The 18,645-nt window shown below is 42.6% G+C and overlaps 1 protein-coding gene across 7 annotated transcripts in view; it reads left to right on the top strand.

Moving 5' to 3' along the window:
* LOC117962939 (cAMP-specific 3',5'-cyclic phosphodiesterase 4B-like) overlaps positions 1-14,647 on the top strand; it is a 210,836-nt gene extending 196,189 nt beyond the window's left edge. For 4 of the 7 annotated variants that reach the window (XM_059006985.1, XM_059006983.1, XM_059006987.1 and 1 more), the window contains 9 exons: positions 1,959-2,052; positions 6,988-7,172; positions 7,874-7,972; positions 8,720-8,899; positions 9,875-9,974; positions 10,249-10,403; positions 11,967-12,089; positions 13,425-13,607; positions 14,155-14,647. In XM_059006985.1, coding sequence (XP_058862968.1) covers positions 1,959-2,052; positions 6,988-7,172; positions 7,874-7,972; positions 8,720-8,899; positions 9,875-9,974; positions 10,249-10,403; positions 11,967-12,089; positions 13,425-13,607; positions 14,155-14,589 — 1,554 coding nt within the window. In that variant the 3' untranslated portion in view covers positions 14,590-14,647. Of the gene's footprint in view, positions 1-747; positions 844-1,958; positions 2,053-6,987; positions 7,173-7,873; positions 7,973-8,719; positions 8,900-9,874; positions 9,975-10,248; positions 10,404-11,966; positions 12,090-13,424; positions 13,608-14,154 lie in introns of those variants that run through there. The other 3 variants (XM_059006986.1, XM_059006984.1, XM_059006989.1) reach the window with 2 other exon arrangements.
* Positions 14,648-18,645: the final 3,998 nt, after the last annotated feature.

Raw genomic sequence — 18,645 nt, 5'->3', positions numbered from 1 at the left:
ATAAAATATCTAAATTATGTTTATATAGTTTTTATTTTTTTTTAATTATCTCTCAATCCTAAAATTCTAAGTGATGCAAAACTATAGTAGATGACAAAGCTTATACCCCATTGACAAACCATTGAGCCTCTCGGCTCTCCTCGAAAAACTGCAGCTGTGCTGTATCGGAGGAACATGTGCTGCTCGTTGCTTTAGGAGGCCTGCGGTCTGATCCTTTCATAATCGATTCCCACATCCATCAGCTAAACAGCTGCTGTAATGTCTGTGAAAGGAACAAGGAAAAGCTGCAGCTGGATCAAAGGGTCCGTTTATCGTTAAATCTGGTCAATCTGTAAAAGTTTGTGTTACCGGTTCAAAAGGAGGCCGTGGTTTTGTTGCGCCAAGCAGATCTGAGCTCGACCAATGAGAACAGGAAGCTGCTTAATAATTTTGCAGCTTGACCAATGAGGCTTCTGGTGAAAAAATGAGGACAGCAAGCTGGTGCCTCAAGAGAACACTGCTGAGCTGCTTGAGAGAGAGATAGAGGGAGAGAGGGAGATGAGATTCTGCTTTATTGCACCAAGAGGGGCTGCTAAACCTGGCAAAGACACATTGCAGAATTCCTGGGAATGGATTGTCATAGATTTTCTAGCTTACAACACTGCTGTGCTTTTCAGACATACCCAGCCTTTTTTGGACGCTAGCTTGTTTTACATTACTTAGGTAATCTTTGTTTAGCTATATATATATACAGTATATAGATATATATATATATATATTTTTTTTTTTCACAAAGTGTCACTTTTGTTGTGCACAATGCCTGAAATCAACTATCTCCGCTCCGTCTCATGGAGTTACATCAAGGTAAGGATAAATATAAAAATAAGGGGCATGTTTAGCAGGTCATGAATATCAAACTAGGTACTCGTTCACATAATAAGCATTCTTTAAATAACTAACGCTTTTGAATTCTGGCAAGTGCTAATTCTACACAATGCAATTGAAATGCATGCATTCCATTCAAGGCTGGGAGGCTGTGCGTGCCTGTGGTTACCTTAAACTGTGTACTTATGAGAATGCACTTAAAGTGTCTAAACAGGATTTCAAGCCAGGGAGGTGTTTGGGTCATAAGCTGAGATCTTTTGCAATGGGAGACCAGTCATTTAGTGAAATCCGGACTGTGGGAATGGCGGCTGGCAATTTCTTCTGAAAGTTTATTTCAGCTTACCATGGTAAAAGCACACAGAAGGACGGTAAAGCCTGGTAAATGGGCACGGTTATCTCGGGAAAGTCTCTAAGGGAAGATTTGTGCATGAGAGTTTCAAAACAAGAGCGCTGTCCTGCTCTTGTAGGATGTCCCTCAAAGTCCATATCCTTGATGCTCATCTTGATAAATTCAAGGAGAACATGGGAGCGTACTTGGAGGAGCAAGGCGAGCGCTTCCACCAGGATATACTGGACTTTGAACGCCGCTACCAAGGACAGTATAACGAGAACCTGATGGGAGACTACATTTGGGGGCTGATTCGTGAAAGTGATTTACAGTATAATCGTAAATCTCGAAAAACTACTCACTTCTAAATCTTTTGTAGTCATTTTTGTATTACTTTAGTATAAATACATGTTAATTTGGATGCATATGTTGTTTTTTTCTGACTTTATGTAAACGAAAAGACACAAATTCGCCCGTTTTCTCATTGAAAATAGGTCAATTTCAAAATATCACTGTCCTGGTCACAAAAGCAAAGTTTGTGGGGAATAATAGCCATTTTCTATACTTTTGAGGCATAAGCAATTAGGAAATAACACTTACTACCCAGGAACAAAAATTGTGTTACATAGTGTAATAATAATAAAAGAAAAAGCAAAGTGAGAGCCTCGGGGCTGTTTTTGGTGGAGTTTCAATGTTGGGGGTTCCAGGACTGTGCTTGGGAAGCATGGCTAATAACATCTCTTTCTCTCTCTCTCTCATCCCTCAGTTCAAGAGAATGCTGAACAGGGAGCTCACTCACCTGTCAGAGATGAGCCGGTCGGGGAACCAGGTGTCAGAATACATCTCCAGCACCTTCCTGGGTGAGTCCCACAGCAGCAGTAGGCATACGCGTCTACCACAGGTGCAGTATAGTCAGGGGTTCATTTGTAAAGAACAAGGGGTCTAATCTTATAATCCTTATCTTATAAGACCGAATGCACTACGATATAATACAATACAGTTTGCTTTTCTATAGCGCTCTTCATGCAGAGCATCCCGGGACGCTTTACAGTAAAAAAGAACCTCTTAAAATAATAAAAAGCTACTGGCCAAACAATCCAGCTGAAAAATAAGCCGACAGTGGTTTATAAATTCTGATTTAAAAGATTCGACGAGGCCAGCATTCCTGATATGACTTGGGATGGAGTTCCAAAGGCAGGGAGCAGAACAACTAGTGTCCCTCCTGATTTTAAACGGCTGCTAGAGACTGACCTGGATTCACAGCAGCTCCTGTATTTGCTTCAGGTTCTCCTCTGCTTTCGGATCAGAGGGGTTTCTTGTCTTAGCGCTGGTGTCGGTAGCTGCATGCTGACCTTTGCCTCGTCGTGTTTTAAGATAATCGTCAGGTCTGAATAATGCCAGTGGCGGGCCGACTCATCTGAACTGTATTCTGCAAAATAGGTTCCAATATAATTTTACTGCAGTAGCAATAAAGTATGGCTCTGTGCTGCACCCTGGTGGACGCTATGAAAATATTTCCCTTTCCCACTCTCACAGTCCTGCGTCATAGTCATCTCAACCAGGGTGAAGGATGCATGCACACCACAGGATCATTTTAAACAAATTGACAATAAGTTTTATCCTTGCTGGAGCATCCTGTTGGGACACATGCAGTCCAAGTCTGCAAAAAAAAAAAAAACCTGGAAATTTTAAGTAGGTATCTGCGGATTAAGCATCTTATGTGTTTTAGTATTTGTATTACTAATGGCTTATAAAAAATGGTATGCATCGTAATCCCAGAGAGGTATGGTACAGCATATTATAAAAAATGACAGACTATGGGAAATGCATTGTATAGATATGGGAAATGCACAGGGGGGAGGACTGCAAAATTACCGTGCAAATTCACCAACTTTTTTACGGATGTATTTCTGCTAATTTAAACTCCAGATAGGGGGAAATAAAAAATAAAACCAGAAAAACCGATTGACGTCAAACTGCACAGCCACAGGCCCTTATGCAAACGTTTATGAAAATACTTCCCTCAATGCGCTGTTTGTTTTATGAGTGACTTGGCCAGGTTCCGTCCTTGTCTGTGACCAGTTAAACAACCTCTAGCAATTCAACTAAAGCACTTGCTGACCCCAACGTCCCACAGCAGTAACCCAGGACCACATTCCAGTGAGGTGCTATTAGCGTCGAGAGCTCTGAACTGACCATATCACCGGCAATAAGAACATAAGAACATAAGAAAGTTTACAAACGAGAGGAGGCCATTCAGCCCATCTTGCTCGTTTGGTTGTTAGTAGCTTATTGATCCCAGAATCTCATCAAGCAGCTTCTTGAAGGATCCCAGGGTGTCAGCTTCAACAACATTACTGGGGAGTTGGTTCCAGACCCTCACAAGTCTCTGTGTAAAAAAGTGCCTCCTATTTTCTGTTCTGAATGCCCCTTTATCTAATCTCCATTTGTGACCCCTGGTCCTTGTTTCTTTTTTCAGGTCAAAAAAGTCTCCTGGGTCGACATTGTCTATACCTTTTAGGATTTTGAATGCTTGAATCAGATCACCGCGTAGTCTTCTTTGTTCAAGACTGAACAGATTCATTTCTTTTAGCCTGTCTGCATACGACATGCCTTTTAAACCCGGGATAATTCTGGTTGCTCTTCTTTGCACTCTTTCTAGAGCAGCAATATCCTTTTTGTAACGAGGTGACCAGAACTGAACACAATATTCTAGGTGAGGTCTTACTAATGCATTGTAAAGTTTTAACATGACTTCCCTTGATTTAAATTCAACACTTCTCACAATATATCCGAGCATCTTGTTGGCCTTTTCTATAGCTTCCCCACATTGTCTAGATGAAGACATTTCTGAGTGAACATAAACTGTGACAATGCATTGCCAGTCTGTGTTGGTTCATCCCATTGTGATTGATGGATCTGTACCAGTATGGTACCATTCTCCTGATGGCTCATACCCATTGTAGCTGTGCTTCTGCAACCACTGCCACTGAAGAGCATTTGGTAAGAGACTGACTTTTTTGAAGCTCCTTTGAAACGTATTTGTTGGAGTGATACAGTTTCAAACCCAAACGCATTTTGGATAGTAATGCGGAACAGTCCCTATAATGACATTTTTAAACTCATAAAAACTGTTTTACAAACATCTAACTAAGTCTAGGCCCTATATACTGCACAGGGAAAGGTTTTCAGTCAGATGGGGGTCTGACTTAGATAGGAGAGGTCCAGGAGATCACTGGACGCTTGAACCCACATCCTCACCTCTGTGCCACACAGACACACGCTGGTGAGCAGCAATCGGCTTGCACCATACCTGGAGAAAATGAACCATCAACATCATTTGAATATTTAACAGTAACCAACAGATAAGTCGATAAGCAAACGAGAAACCCTCTACCTGTGGGAGTGTGAGAGAGAGAGAGAGAGAGAGAGAGAGAGGGAGTGGAGAAGGAGAGGGAGAAAGGGAGAGAAACCAAAAGCTGATTTTACTTTGCTCAGTTGTGCAGCCAGCATGAGGACCTTAATAACTATAAGAGGTAAGAGCAACACCATAGTGATGTTTTTAAATACCTAGTTCTTGCACTTTTTAAATATTACAAAGTTGGTGTGCTGGTTTGTATACCTGTGTGCATATCCCCAAGAATAAAGTTAGCTGCATTAGTTAAGAGATTTCTAAAATGTGCTTTGGACAGATTTACAAGCTTTTATTTCTTGTGTTCTTACTCCATTAGAGAGTTTTTAGGATGCTGTTACTAAAAGTGAAAGCTAACATTGGGTGCAGCAGAACTATTTTACTGAAACACTTTGTTGTTGATTTCTAGTTTGGTCGTCATTGGGGTTTTTTCTTTTAGCAAAAAGCACGCCCTACAATTGCAGAAATGTGTTTGTATCTAATGAGGCACTCTCTTACTGTATGGCGATTCTTTATCTTCCAGCTTTGAAACTTTGAGCGAGGTTTGCATTGCTCCAAGTTTCTAACTTCTTTCTAGTTTTGAAACATCAGTAGCTTTTAATTCGCTTAGAAAAGAAAATGGAGCAAATTTAGCATTTCAGCAAATTTTTGCATTTTAACAAAAGCTCCATCTATCCCATTGTGTCCCAGTGCTGTCCCGATACTTGTCGGAGGTTAGTGCGTGCGTGTTTCTAAATGTATCCATGTGCAAGTCCGTAGTGTGTGCAAATGAGAAACTCTTCTTAGAAGAACAGCAGCTGAAACCACATCATCTTGCAGAAACTGGCCATCTCAGTGTCTCTGTCGGTTTCTAAGAAAAATGAGGTGCCATAAATCTTAGAGGTGAAGTTTTAGGTTAGCGTATTAACGGACACAGAGAAATGAGCTAACAGTAACGGGACACAAATAAAAAGGGGTTTGCAGTACATGGTAGTCTTGCTTTTGGGGCTGTGTTATTTTATATGATGCAGTGCAAGTTCTCTGAGCCATCCTGTTTTAGGCTGAACAGATCAGGTGGAATCTTTCCGTGAAGCTCACTGTAGAAAAGTTCACGGTTGCAATTAAATACCGGGTGCATTTTTTTTTTTTTTGTCTGCAAGCAAAGTGTTTTAAAATTAAAACACAATCTGAGACACAGACACATAAAGTAAAGCATTCTGAGAATATGGACAAAGACACTTTGTGGAAATACCTGTAGAAATTAGATAAATGTATGATCTATTATATGTGTTATTAGAAGTTCAGTATACAGCTATGGCCAAAAGCTTTGCATCACTGTAGAATTTAATATTGAGACATAATTTATATATATATATATATATATATATATATATATATATATATATATATATAATTATATCGTAAAAGTCTACCGGAAGCCATAATAGTAGTACAGTATTTCATGTTAGATTTCGTCACATTTTTGTCAGTTTTTCTCTTCAGTATATGGGAAAGCTACAAAGTGGTATATAATTCAATATGTTAGCGTAACATTGTTCAGCAGGTTTCATTCGACTTTATGCAACAAAAGGGGATCATTCTATACGGTGATGCAAAACTTTTGGCAATATTGTATCAATCTGTAGCAATATTGTAGTGGCGTTTTGGGTGTGGTCCAGTGGTTAAAGTCCAGGGCTTGTCACCAGAAGGTCACCGGGTTCAAATCCCACCTCTGCCACTGACTGACTCACTGTGTGTGACCCTGAGCAAGTCACTTCACCTCCTTGTTCTCTGTCCTGCGGATGAGATGTAAATCAATGTCCTATTGTAAGTGACTCTGTAAAGCGCTGTGTGATGGTGGTCCACTATGAAAGGCGCTATATAAAAATAAAGATATTATTATTATTATTATTATTATTATTATTATTATTAATATTATTATTATTATTATTATTACCTTCAGATTGAGGACTGTCTCTCTCTCTCTCTCTCTCTCTCTCTCTCTGCCCTCGCTCTCTCTCTGCCCTCTCTCTCTCGCTCCCTCTCTCTCTCTCTCTCTCTCTCTCTCTCTCTCTCTGTCTCCTCTCTCTCTGTCTCTCTCTCTCTCTTCCCTCTCTCTCGCTCTCTCTCTGTCTCGCTCTCGCTCTCTCTCGCTCTCTGCCCTCTCTCTTGCTCTCTCTCTGCCCTCTCTCTCTCTCTCTCTCTCTCTCTCGCTCTCTGCCCTCTCTCTTGCTCTCTCTCTGCCCTCTCTCTCTCTCTCTCTCTCTCTCTCGCTCTCTGCCCTCTCTCTTGCTCTCTCTCTCTCTCTCTGTCTCTCTCTCTCGCTCTCTCTCTCTCTCTCTCTCTCTCTCTCTCTCTCTCTCTCTCTCTCTCTCTCTCTCCCTCTCCCTCTCTGTGTTTCCAGACAAGCAGAATGATGACGTGGAGATCCCGTCGCCCGTGCAGAAGGAACGTGAGAAGAAGAAGAAGAAACAGCAGCCCATGTGTCAGATCAGTGGTGTCAAGAAACTCACGCACAGCTCCAGCCTGACCAACTCCAGCATCCCTCGCTTCGGGGTCAAGACTGACCAGGAGGACAGCCTGACCAAGGTGAGAGCGTCCGCCCCCAGGGGCTCCAGCACCGTGCTCCCTCTGTGCAGCTCCGGCCAAACGTTTAGCATCACCCTATAGCATTAACTCATTTTGCTTCATAGAATCGAATGAAACCTGCTGAATAATGTCACGTTAACATGATACATTGAAAAATGCGACATTTCGAAATCTAACATGAAATACTGCTGTACTGTATATCGGTTTTACAATCCTAAATGTTTGGCCGTAGCGGTACGCTATACAGTATCACTGTGTATATGAGAGCTGAACCCCATTGTGAAACCCACCTTGCACTTTTTCCCATGGTTATACTATGCGTTTAACAATGTGTACCCTGGTTTGTCATGTTTATTAATAGGCTTTGTCTTACAGTACCTCCCTATTCTTTACAATGCTTCCCTATGCGTTTCCAGGCTTTCACTGTGCTTTATTGCACTTTGCTGTGCTTTTAATATGGGAAGCTTTTATAAGGACCACCTAGGTTCTTTTCAGAGCTTAATGCATTACATTAAAAGTTGTAACAGAGGGTTAAAAAACACCACAACTACAGTATATTACCAGTTGAGGTGAGTGGTGTTACTTGTGACCTATGTTTCAATGCGCCCTGTTTAGTCTCTGTCCTCATCTTATCCAAGGCTATTGCAATAATGCAGGGGGCCAGATGTCCCGTAATTGTTTCTAATTTTTGTTTTTTCCAGGAACTGGACGACTTAAACAAGTGGGGCCTTAACATCTTCCGAGTGGCCGAGTTCTCCAATAACAGACCGCTAAGCTGTATAATGTTCGCCATTTTCCAGGTACCCGACTAGACAGTCCGGGGAAGGAGGCTTCTAAACTTTATTATTTATTGATCAGGGTCAGTTATTTCTTCAGGATTAGTTCACTGAGATTCAAGCACCTCTCTCATACAATCCTGCAGCATTGCTTTCCTATGCTTTATTACACTTTGGTGTGCTTTTACTAAGGGAAACTCTTGCTAATTACAAGAGACAAAAACAAAAGAACTACAGTTTGAAAACGCACCTTCGAATTAACAGTACTTCCTGCGATCAAAAAAAAAAAAGCTTAAAACTAAATTAAAATGATAAGACAAACCACACAAGGATGCAACTGGAAGTAACAAAGAGAGAATCTCCTTAATACCCGTTAACCCTAGTGTGTGTGCTTCGCTAACTGAGCATCCCTATTGGGATGAGTTTGAGGTTATGTCCATTTTAATGAGACTGGGATAGACAGGAATAGCTGCTGCAGTTTGCATCGACGGGATTCTTACGGACAGCAGTGTGGCCAGCGAACCTCCTTGTTTTTCTCAAACTGTGTTTGTTGTGCAGTACTGGAAGTCAATGGGCAGGAATGAGCAAATGACTTTACCACGTAGACTGAACTCATTACCTGTGCATGCAAAAGATATGCAAACATGCAGACGCTAGATAGATGCTGCAGCGTCCTTCCGCAGAGCTGGGGATAGACAGGGAGAGATCGGGCTCATCGGTATGTGGCTGCTTTTTAATTCATGTCGATCCTCTGAAATTTTTTTTTTTCAGGAGAGAGATTTAATGAAGACCTTTAGGATCCCAGAGGACACATTTATCACGTACATCATGACCCTGGAAGATCACTACCACGCCGACGTGGCCTATCACAACAGCCTCCACGCTGCCGACGTCACGCAGTCCACACACGTCCTCCTGTCCACGCCCGCACTCGATGTGAGTACAGATTTGGTGAGCATAAGACAACATACCGATTTGAAATGTGTGTGGTGAACAATGCCGTTGAATTTGGTATAATAAAACCTATATGAGAGGGACTCCGAAGGGAGAGTCGCATTGGCTCTGGTTCTCCCGCGGAGTAGGGAGGCAAAACCAGCCGGGACTGTTTCTCCTCATCGTGCTACAGCGGGCCTTACCCAGTGAGCTCAGAGCGGACACCTGCAGTGTTTGTCCTCTAGAGGGCGGTAGCTCGCTGACATCCGCTCTCGAGTTCCTGGGTGTGGAAGAGGAAGCTGGCTCAGTCGTGGGATTGGAGGACGCTCGCTGAACCTTCAGTTCTCCTCAGCAGCTGTGCGGGGGATTGCTGAGGTGAGGAGGAAAAAAATTGGACATTCTAAATTGGGGAGAAAATCGGGGGGGGGGGTAAAACAATTGGGCACACTAAATTAAAAAAATATCTATCTATCTATCTATCTATTTAGTATATATATATATATATATGTGTATATATATATAATATATTTTGACTGCTATTGCTAGAAGTTTTGCATCACCTAGAATTTTAAGATTGAGACATAATTTTAAAAAAAAAGGAAAAAACTATGTGAACATAATTTAGATATTTTATTTAACATCATGTAATCCAAGAAACAACACAATGATATCGCAAAAGTCTACCGGAAGCCATAATAATAGTACAGTATTTCATGTTAGATTTTCGAAACATCACATTTTTCATTTTTTGTCCGTGTATGGAAAACTATAAAGCGGTGTGTAATTCAACATGTTAAGGTAACATTATTCAGCGGGTTTCATTCGACTTTATGAAGCAAGATTAGTTCAGTCTATAGGGTGATGCAAAACCTTTGGCCGCAGCGGTAAATAGACCGTTGTACTTCTCTCTGTCCTGGTGGCCCCTGCATTGCTTCAGCCCCTCCCTCCCCCCCAGTGGACTTAGCGTTGGTCTCCTTGTTCTTCTCCCTGCAGACCGTCTTCACGGATCTGGAGGTTCTGGCAGCCTTATTTGCTGCTGCAATCCACGATGTGGATCACCCAGGGGTCTCCAACCAGTTCCTGATCAACACCAGTGAGTCCAGACCACTAAGTCACTTCCTTGAAACAGCTGCTCTTTTACTAGGCACAGCTCTTTTCCTTTAATGAGCAGAAACTTTTTCGAGCTTGGATCTTTAGAGGTTGTGGTTTTCCGGTAGCTTTGAGAGGAGACACAGCAGTTGGGAGGCTGCTGGGAGATGCCAACCCGATTTTTTGTCACAGCCCTTGTGCTGCCCGCTGTCCTGGGAGGCTCGGTACTGTTGCCTTGGTGGTGCGCTGTCATTGAAGATGCCATTTCCTCTCTGCAGACTCGGAGCTGGCTCTGATGTACAACGACGAGTCGGTGCTGGAGAACCACCACCTGGCTGTGGGCTTCAAGCTGCTGCAGGAGGAGAACTGTGACATCTTCCAGAACCTGAGCAAGCGGCAGCGACAGAGCCTCCGCAAGATGGTCATCGACATGGTGAGAGCTGCGTCGAGCTGAGGCCACCGCCAGCGACAGTGCTGTCATTATCATTGTATTGTTTATAGATTTGGCAGACGCCTTTATCCAAGGCGACTTGCAGGTGTTACAGGGCAGCACAGGGTTACAGTGCAAGCTTCATATTTTAAATACAGTGTCGTTTACAGCAAGTGCAATTAATTATTATTATTATTGTTATTTATTATTATTTATTTCTTAGCAGACGCCCTTATCCAGGGCGGCTTACAATTGTTACAAAATATCACAGTACAAAGTATCACATTACAAGGAGGCTGTGTGGTCCAGTGGTTAAAGAAACTGGCTTGTAACCAGGAGGTCCCTGGTTCAAATCCCACCTCAGCCACTGACTCACTGTGTGACCCTGAGCAAGTCACTGAACCTCCTTGTGCTCCGTCTTTCGGGTGAGACGTAGTTGTAAGTGACTCTGCAGCTGATGCATAGTTCACACACCCTAGTCTCTGTAAGTCGCCTTGGATAAAGGCGTCTGCTAAATAAACTAATAATAATAATCACATGACAGAATATCACAATACAGATAAGAGCAGTTGTAAAGTACAATAAAATCAGTAGCAGAGATCAAATTCTAATAATTCCATGTAAGAGCGGGTCTGACTAAGAGCAGTTAACTTATATTAAAAATATTTGCTTATATGAGTAAAGTCCAGTGTGGGCAGGTAGTAAGTACGATGAGTGGATGAGACTGATTTCAATAAGAGCAAATAATACCACTGAAGTACAATAAGATTACAACAAGTTATATCTACAATGGCATATTAGCAGTGCAATAGTGCAAGGATAGCGCATCAGCTGAGGATCCAGTAACGTGATGCTGAGGTCAGGCAAGTCCAGAGCAGAGCAAGAGGGGTGAATCAAGAGATCTACAAATGCAGTCTAGACAGAGTCTTGAGGAGGGGACGGAAGGTGGTGAGAGATGGAGCAGTCCTGAGTTTCTCCGGTAGCTGGTTCCACCGCAGAGGGGCTAGGGAAGAGAAGGAGCGGGCATGGGAGGATGGAGAGTGGAGAAGGCATGACCAGTCGGCCAGTAGAGGAGGAGTGGAAAGGGCGAGAGGCGCTTCCAATACCAGATCAAATCGCTAGTATCATTTGTCATAAAAAAATAATAGGTCCAATGATTGGCAAGGAAAGGATTTCTATCTCACCTCAATCCTTTACGTCCGCGCTGTGTGCCAGAGTTCACCTCCTCCTCCCCAGCCTCCACCTGCCTTTTTTGGTTTCTTCTAACGGGGGAGGACAGCTATCCTGCCCCCCAGCCCATGGCTCCCTACGGTCAGCCTCTCCACTATCTGCAAGCTAATTTATGGGCAGGGGTACCTCGAAAGGCAAGGCCACAGAATGCAGTGTAAAAATATGTATAATGCAGTAGTGTTGTCTAGTCTGTGTTTTCATAAATAATCTATCGCATGAGTTTAATACCAAGTTTCGATATAAGCAAAAATGTAAGTGTGTCACAGCGAGCGAAGTGATCGCTAAGAAATCTCTGACTGATCACAGACTCCCATGTGCTTGTCCCTCCGCTGTCAGGTCCTGGCGACAGACATGTCCAAGCATATGACCCTGCTGGCTGACCTCAAGACAATGGTGGAGACCAAGAAGGTGACGAGCTCTGGAGGGCTGCTGCTGGACCACTACACTGACCGGATGCAGGTGAGGGGTCTGCAGCCGGTTTTCGTGCGTGTACACTCAGCCCGCGGCCCCTAATTCTTCAACACATCTTTGCATTGTAGCGGTCTGCTGTAAAAGGAAAAGGAAGAGTTTGAACCAGATTTCTCTGCTTTGCACGCAAGCGTTACAGCAGAAACTGAAACGACTGTAATTGCTACTTTGGCGACAGGTGTGTGACGGCATGACGTTAGGAGTTTCGTGGGCGGTTTACTTTACTCTGATCTGCTGTCTTCTGCGTGTTTGTTGAACTGAAACATAAAGCAGCGTCCCGAATAAGAACTTTTCTGAAGGGCTAAATACCTACCACATCCTGCTATCTTATTCATGAATAGAAAACTCATTCACGGCAACTGACAGTAGTGCCACGGCATGTGTCATTCGTGGAAAAATAATCATTTGGCGCTTGACGACGGCTCTTCTTAGTAGTTGTCTTTGAAACTAGGGTTGGCATCCTGGCATTAGTTCTAAATCAGCATTAACTGGGAGCTGAGAGAGGAGATGGAAAGAGTGTTTTGTCATCTTGAAATCGCAACAGGACCTTGCCCTGTAGGTGATGCAGTTGTCAAGGAGAGCTGTTGCTAGGGAGACTGGGTTGCTAGGGAGAGACGGGTTGCTAAGAGGAGTGCCTGCTTAGGTGAACGGTCGTCAAGGAGACACGGTACGTTGCTACGGAGACCAGTTGAAAGGTGCGCCATCCTGGCTGTGACGGGGGCGTGATGATCAGAGACAGTATTGAGTTTTAGTCCAATTGGAAACACATTTTGAACCCATGCTGGTATTGCAAACAGTCACCTTACCTTCGCTACTTCATCCTTTAGTGATTCCAGCACAGGGAATAAAATCACATGAATATAGAGGATTCTCCATGAACATTTGTGGGGTACTGCAGTTATTCAAGGCTAGGACTCTCAACACTTTACATAATTGCAAATATGTCAGCTCAAGTTCAGCTTCACACACACACAGTTAGGTAAGATATATAAGACAGGCACTTGAGAGAGCGAGTGAGAAAAGCCATCTGAATCCTCTCCATGACGACAGACCATCTCTGTACCTGAGCATTCTCCCAGAACATTAGGTAACACTATCTGAGTTCTGTTGATAACTAGATGCCACATTTGTTGTGTCTAATGATAAATGTTTAAGCCACACGCGTGTAACTTTTTTGAATATTTACAGACATCAAGTTAGTTTCCTAATGAAGTTGGTGAACAATCCCGGTGTGTGGGAACAAGGAGCTGCGGTTTCCTGATTTCGGGACCCCTTGGATTGTTAATTCCGTGCATCACAGATTGCTTTCTTCTCTCCCGGCATCAGGTGCTGAGGAACATGGTGCACTGTGCCGATCTCAGCAACCCCACCAAGCCCCTGGAGCTGTACCGGCAGTGGACAGACCGCATCATGGAAGAGTTCTTCAGACAGGGGGATAAGGAGCGTGAGCGGGGCATGGAGATCAGCCCCATGTGCGACAAGCACACCGCCTCCGTGGAGAAATCGCAGGTACGCAGCAGCAAACACAGGGAGACCTCCTGCGGCTATTGATGCAATACAATTCAACGGGATTTTGCAAGGGTTTGCAAGAGGTGCAGAAAGCAATCAGCTTCCTTATGCATGCGAAATTGTGGAGACTCCAGACAACAGTATTCAAATACAGCTGTGGCCAAAAGTTTTGCATCACCTAGAATTTTAGGATTGAGACTATGTGAACTATATGAGTTTAATTTAAACTATAGGAACATCATTTAGATCTTTTATTTAACATCCTGTAATCAAAGAAAGTACAAAATGATATCGCTAAAAGTGTACTGGAAGCCGTAACAGTAGTAGAGTAGTATTTCATGTTAGATGTTGTCACATTTTGTCAGTGTTTCTGTTAAGTATATGGGAAAACAAGTGTGTAATTCAGTACGTTAACTGAACATTATTCAGAAGGTTTCGACTTTATGAAACAAAATGAGTTCATTCAATAGGGTGGCCAGAGCTGCAGTTGTCAGCTGTGGCTCCTCCCAGTTGCTGCTTTGTGACCTCTTCTCTGTCTCCCTGGCAGGTGGGGTTTATCGACTACATAGTGCACCCCCTCTGGGAGACGTGGGGGGACCTGGTGCACCCTGACGCGCAGGACATCCTAGACACTCTGGAGGACAACCGGGACTGGTACCAGAACATGATCCCCCAGAGCCCCTCTCCACCGCCAGACGACCCGGACAGAGAGCACGACGCCTGTCTGGACAAATTCCAGTTCGAGCTGACCCTGGAGGAGGACGGGGATGGAGAGGGGCAGAACCACCGGGACCCGGGGGGAGACCTGCCCTGCTCGCCCCAGAGAGGGGAGGGGCAGCTGGGGGAGCAGGAGGAGAGCCAGGGCCCGGCGGTGGTGGTGGTGGTGGTGGGAGAAAACGGACATTCGGAAGGGAGTCCTGAAGAGGAAGAGGAAGAGGATGAGGAGAAAAAAAACGACACATCCTCCCCCGCTGAAACATGAGCCCGGCCTTTTTTTTTTTTTTTTTTTTTTAAATGGGTGTTCGGGAGTAAGGGAGACTGTTGGGATTATAAAAAAGGGGGGGGGGGTGTTTGCCCCCCCCCCCGCCCCTCCCCCCTCCCTAGCCCTGGGACGACTATTAAAACAAAGAACAAAAAGAAACATTTATAATTTATTTTTTAAAAAGGGAACAAAATAGCAATTCTAAAAAAATTTACAATGACAGCATTATTACACAGCAACTGTAGATTTCGAATGTGTGTCGGCGCCGCCCTGCTGGTAGAATTGAGTAACTGAAGACAAGAAGAAAATAGAAAATAAACCTTTTTTTTGGGGGGGGCCATTTGGAACGTAACACTCTGTACATTCATATATATATATATATATATCGGGGAACGGGATTGGACTGCAACTACGTAGAGCTTGGAAAAGAAGAGGTGTTTTTTCTAGGGGATAAAGCCATTTCTAACATATTTCCTTTAAATTAAAAAAAGCAAACATTCTAAAAAGTACAAAAGCCTCTTCCATTTCCGTCGGGAGGAAAAGGACGTCCCATCAAGGGACTGTGTGGACCGCTGGGGTCGATAAAGACAAGACACTGGTTTCTGGACGTTTGTGTCTCAAACAGAGCAACCTCTCCCAACCCCCATCTCCCTTTATTCTGAGTGTTACGATACTAAATGGCCGCGTGCCTTTTTTTTTTACCCACAAGCCCCTGCGCTTGTGGTGACGGCCAAGCAGTGAATCCTTGGTGAATTTGTTGTTTTTTCGAACGCTGTCTGTTTTGTTTATTGGTTACGCTGTTCTCTCAAAGAGCCAATTGCCACATTTTACAGACTCAAAACAGCAATGAATAAAAAATGCAGAAGTTAGGCCTTCTTCTTCGTAACACTAATAGGTTCAACAGTAAGTCTTCCTCTGTTCCTTCCTTTTTGTATATATATATATATATGATTTTATTTTTTTGCACAAAATGGCAATAGTTTAAGAGGAGGAAAATGGGTCAAGGTGTTTGAGAGAAATGCAATCATGTGTTTGATTTGAGTTTTGTCTGTATTCAAAACAGTGTATCACTTTTCATTTACATCCAATTGCCATTCCATGCCCGGTGCCCTATAAATTTGTAAATTATTTATATATATATATATCTATATATATATATAGATATATATATATTTGTATATGTAAACACATTTTTAATTAATTCTGAGCTACATTTCAAGACAAATGTGCTACACTTACAGTATTACTTCAAAAAGTTGCATGGTCATTTCAAAACTAAAATCCTTTTCAGATTATTTTTTTCGGTCAGGCCTCTCTTTATAACGCAGGTATAGGTATTCAAAACCATGGAAGTGATGATGATGATGATGATGAAGACGAAGGTACGCAGTGGTCTAGCAAGCGCAGTGTAAGCTGAAATAAATCTGGGCTAGTCCACATGACTGTTGAAGGTTCCTTCAGTTAAAATCTGGATGGATACTCCTGGATCCACCTGATTTCTAATTATCACGACAAGGGGGAATTATAGCTTGCGAAGGCCAGTATTCTGTGTGCCGTTTTGATAATTGCCTTGTAGCATCTTGAGATTTTTTTTGGTATCATTATTATTATTAATGTCATTTTTAAAGGGCACCTTTTAAATCTGGATGACAGTTTTTAACTTCATCTGAACTCCATTGCCTAAGCCAAACTCTTGCTGCCTATAGAGCACCTGCAGACTGGTGGTAGATGAGGGGTTTCGGTGTGCTAGAGCTGTGTCAAGGTGTTTAAACCAGGTGCCGTAGCTGAACTGCTAAACACTCTTCCACTGAAATCCAGCCGCAGCTCGGAGATCTGTCTTGGATGTTTTCACAATCTGCATGTGTAGTTCCCCTGTCGTTACGAAGGAGCCCTCATGGAAGCAAAGATCCATACAAGAAACTGCTTCTAGACTCGAATTGTTACTCCGCTGCAGTCCTTCGTGTGCAAGCCTATTAGAACACCTCCGGATTTGTCATTTACTGCATGCCCTTTATATACCTGCCTGCATGAAAACCTCTGGGCGTGAGAGTTTCAATTTTCAAGTGAGTGATCGGTGATATGTGAAAGTGTCAGACCACTTTAATTAGGCATCTAAAACAACTTCTATAAAAAATGTCTCATGCATTTTAACATTTGTAGCAATGTGTTCCTGTTTATCTTACTATGGATAAAGGAGTCTGCCTAATAATAATAATAATAATAATAATAATAATAATAATAATAATAATAATAATAATAATAATAAAAATTAATTGCCTGTTTGGCCTATTAAAGTCAACAATTAAATTAGACAATCACTCATTTTGTCTGTTTGGGCAATTTGCCAAGAATTTGCCAAGATTTTCCAGTGGTTTGATTTCATAGGCACAACAAATCAAATCTTCAGAAGCAATGGGGTGTTCTAATACATGTGCACACAGCTGGCTGTATATTGATGTCTTATCCGCTGTTATTTCAATGCACTATCCAACATATATATCAGCAGTTCCTGCTTGTCCTCTGAAAATAGTAAGCCATTCAGGGCACCTGTTTTTTTCACAGTGTGAATGTGAACTAAGGCTTGGTGAAGCTTTTAAGTCAGCTTTGGGTATAAAAGGACAAAAACCTTTGAAACACCTGCCATAACACTGTCAGCGTGGCCAACCAGGACGACACGGAGACTGCAAGCGTTTAAGTGAAATCTGCACTCCACTTTTGAGACACATCCTCGTGAAACATCTGGGATACAGAAGCACCTGCCAACCAAGCACCTGCTATCCAGGCAAGCATCGGTTGCCTCGGCCCTCTTGAGTGAACTTGACATGCTTGCTTTACATATGGCAAATTCGCCAGATGTGCCAGGGACAGCCCAGTCACAGAAAAAAGTGTGTGTTACATATGGCAGGTGTTTCCAATATTTTGTCCAACCGTCGCAATACAGTATTTTACAGCACTGAGTCTTTTTAACTTTGACGTCAGCCTTAACGTAAATGCCAGTCATTGCCAGACGAGGAGACCAGATTGGTTTCTTTGTAGGACGGATTCAATCAGAAATGACTGTGCTGCATTGTGTTCTGTGTCATTTCCCTGTTTTTTGATATTTTTTATTTATACCGTTATTCAATCAAACTTCTAGTCATAGGAAAACCACCTTGCTTTAGAAAAAGAGTCTAAATCATAAGTTGAATTCTTCATTTAAACCATACATTTCCATCGCTTCATTGAAGATTGATTGAATAGCGTGATGGAGCAGGGAAATGACATTATTATTCTCAGTGCGTAATCCTTATCCAAACGCTCTCATATGAGTTCATGAAACAATTCTGACTGCTGGTCACTGTTAACCAGCTACAGTGCAAAGTCTCCCATCCGGTCTCACAGTTTCATTAAAGCAGTACTAGACTACCGAGGCTGATGCTGCAGCAAATCAAAGCTTCACAGCCTAGACAGAGCTGGGCGAGGATTTATTTCAATTTATTTCAATGCCTTATAGTTTTTCACTGCTTGTGGAGCGCATGTTTGAAGCAGGGATTGTATGCACATCTCAAAATGAAAATTTAAACCAAGAACAAACAAGCCAAACTCACGCACACATCTTGCTAAATATCAGCAAGGCTTGAGATTCTTGTATGTAAAGGTGCAGAAAAACTCAATCAGAAACAACAGTGTTAGCGCACACTTGAGTGTGCTCTCTCAATGTGACGAACGCGGCACACTTGAGTGAGCACTAACACTCAAGTGTTGTTTTTAAAGCTTGGCAATGGCAGGACAGGTTGAGTCGTGCATACCGTGTTTCTGAGTGTGGCATTCTTTCGCTGTTTGTGGATAGGTGAAAAAAACAAAGAAAAAAAAATTTTTACACAATACTGTAGCAGATATTTCTTCTTCGTTTTTCGCCATTTTCTCTGAAGAAAAAAAGAACGCAAAGCCTCAAAAGAGTTGAATGGTTCGCGTACAGTTTTTATTTTTGTACGATTCTGTTTGTTGGGTTGGAATTTTGTTAGATTATTATTTTTATTATTATTATAAGTAGTAGTATTGCTATTGTTTTTGTAC

This window comes from Acipenser ruthenus, chromosome 34 (assembly GCF_902713425.1).
Source record: "Acipenser ruthenus chromosome 34, fAciRut3.2 maternal haplotype, whole genome shotgun sequence".
Lineage (NCBI taxonomy): Eukaryota > Metazoa > Chordata > Actinopteri > Acipenseriformes > Acipenseridae > Acipenser > Acipenser ruthenus.
This window is presented reverse-complemented; position numbering and strand designations above follow the sequence as displayed.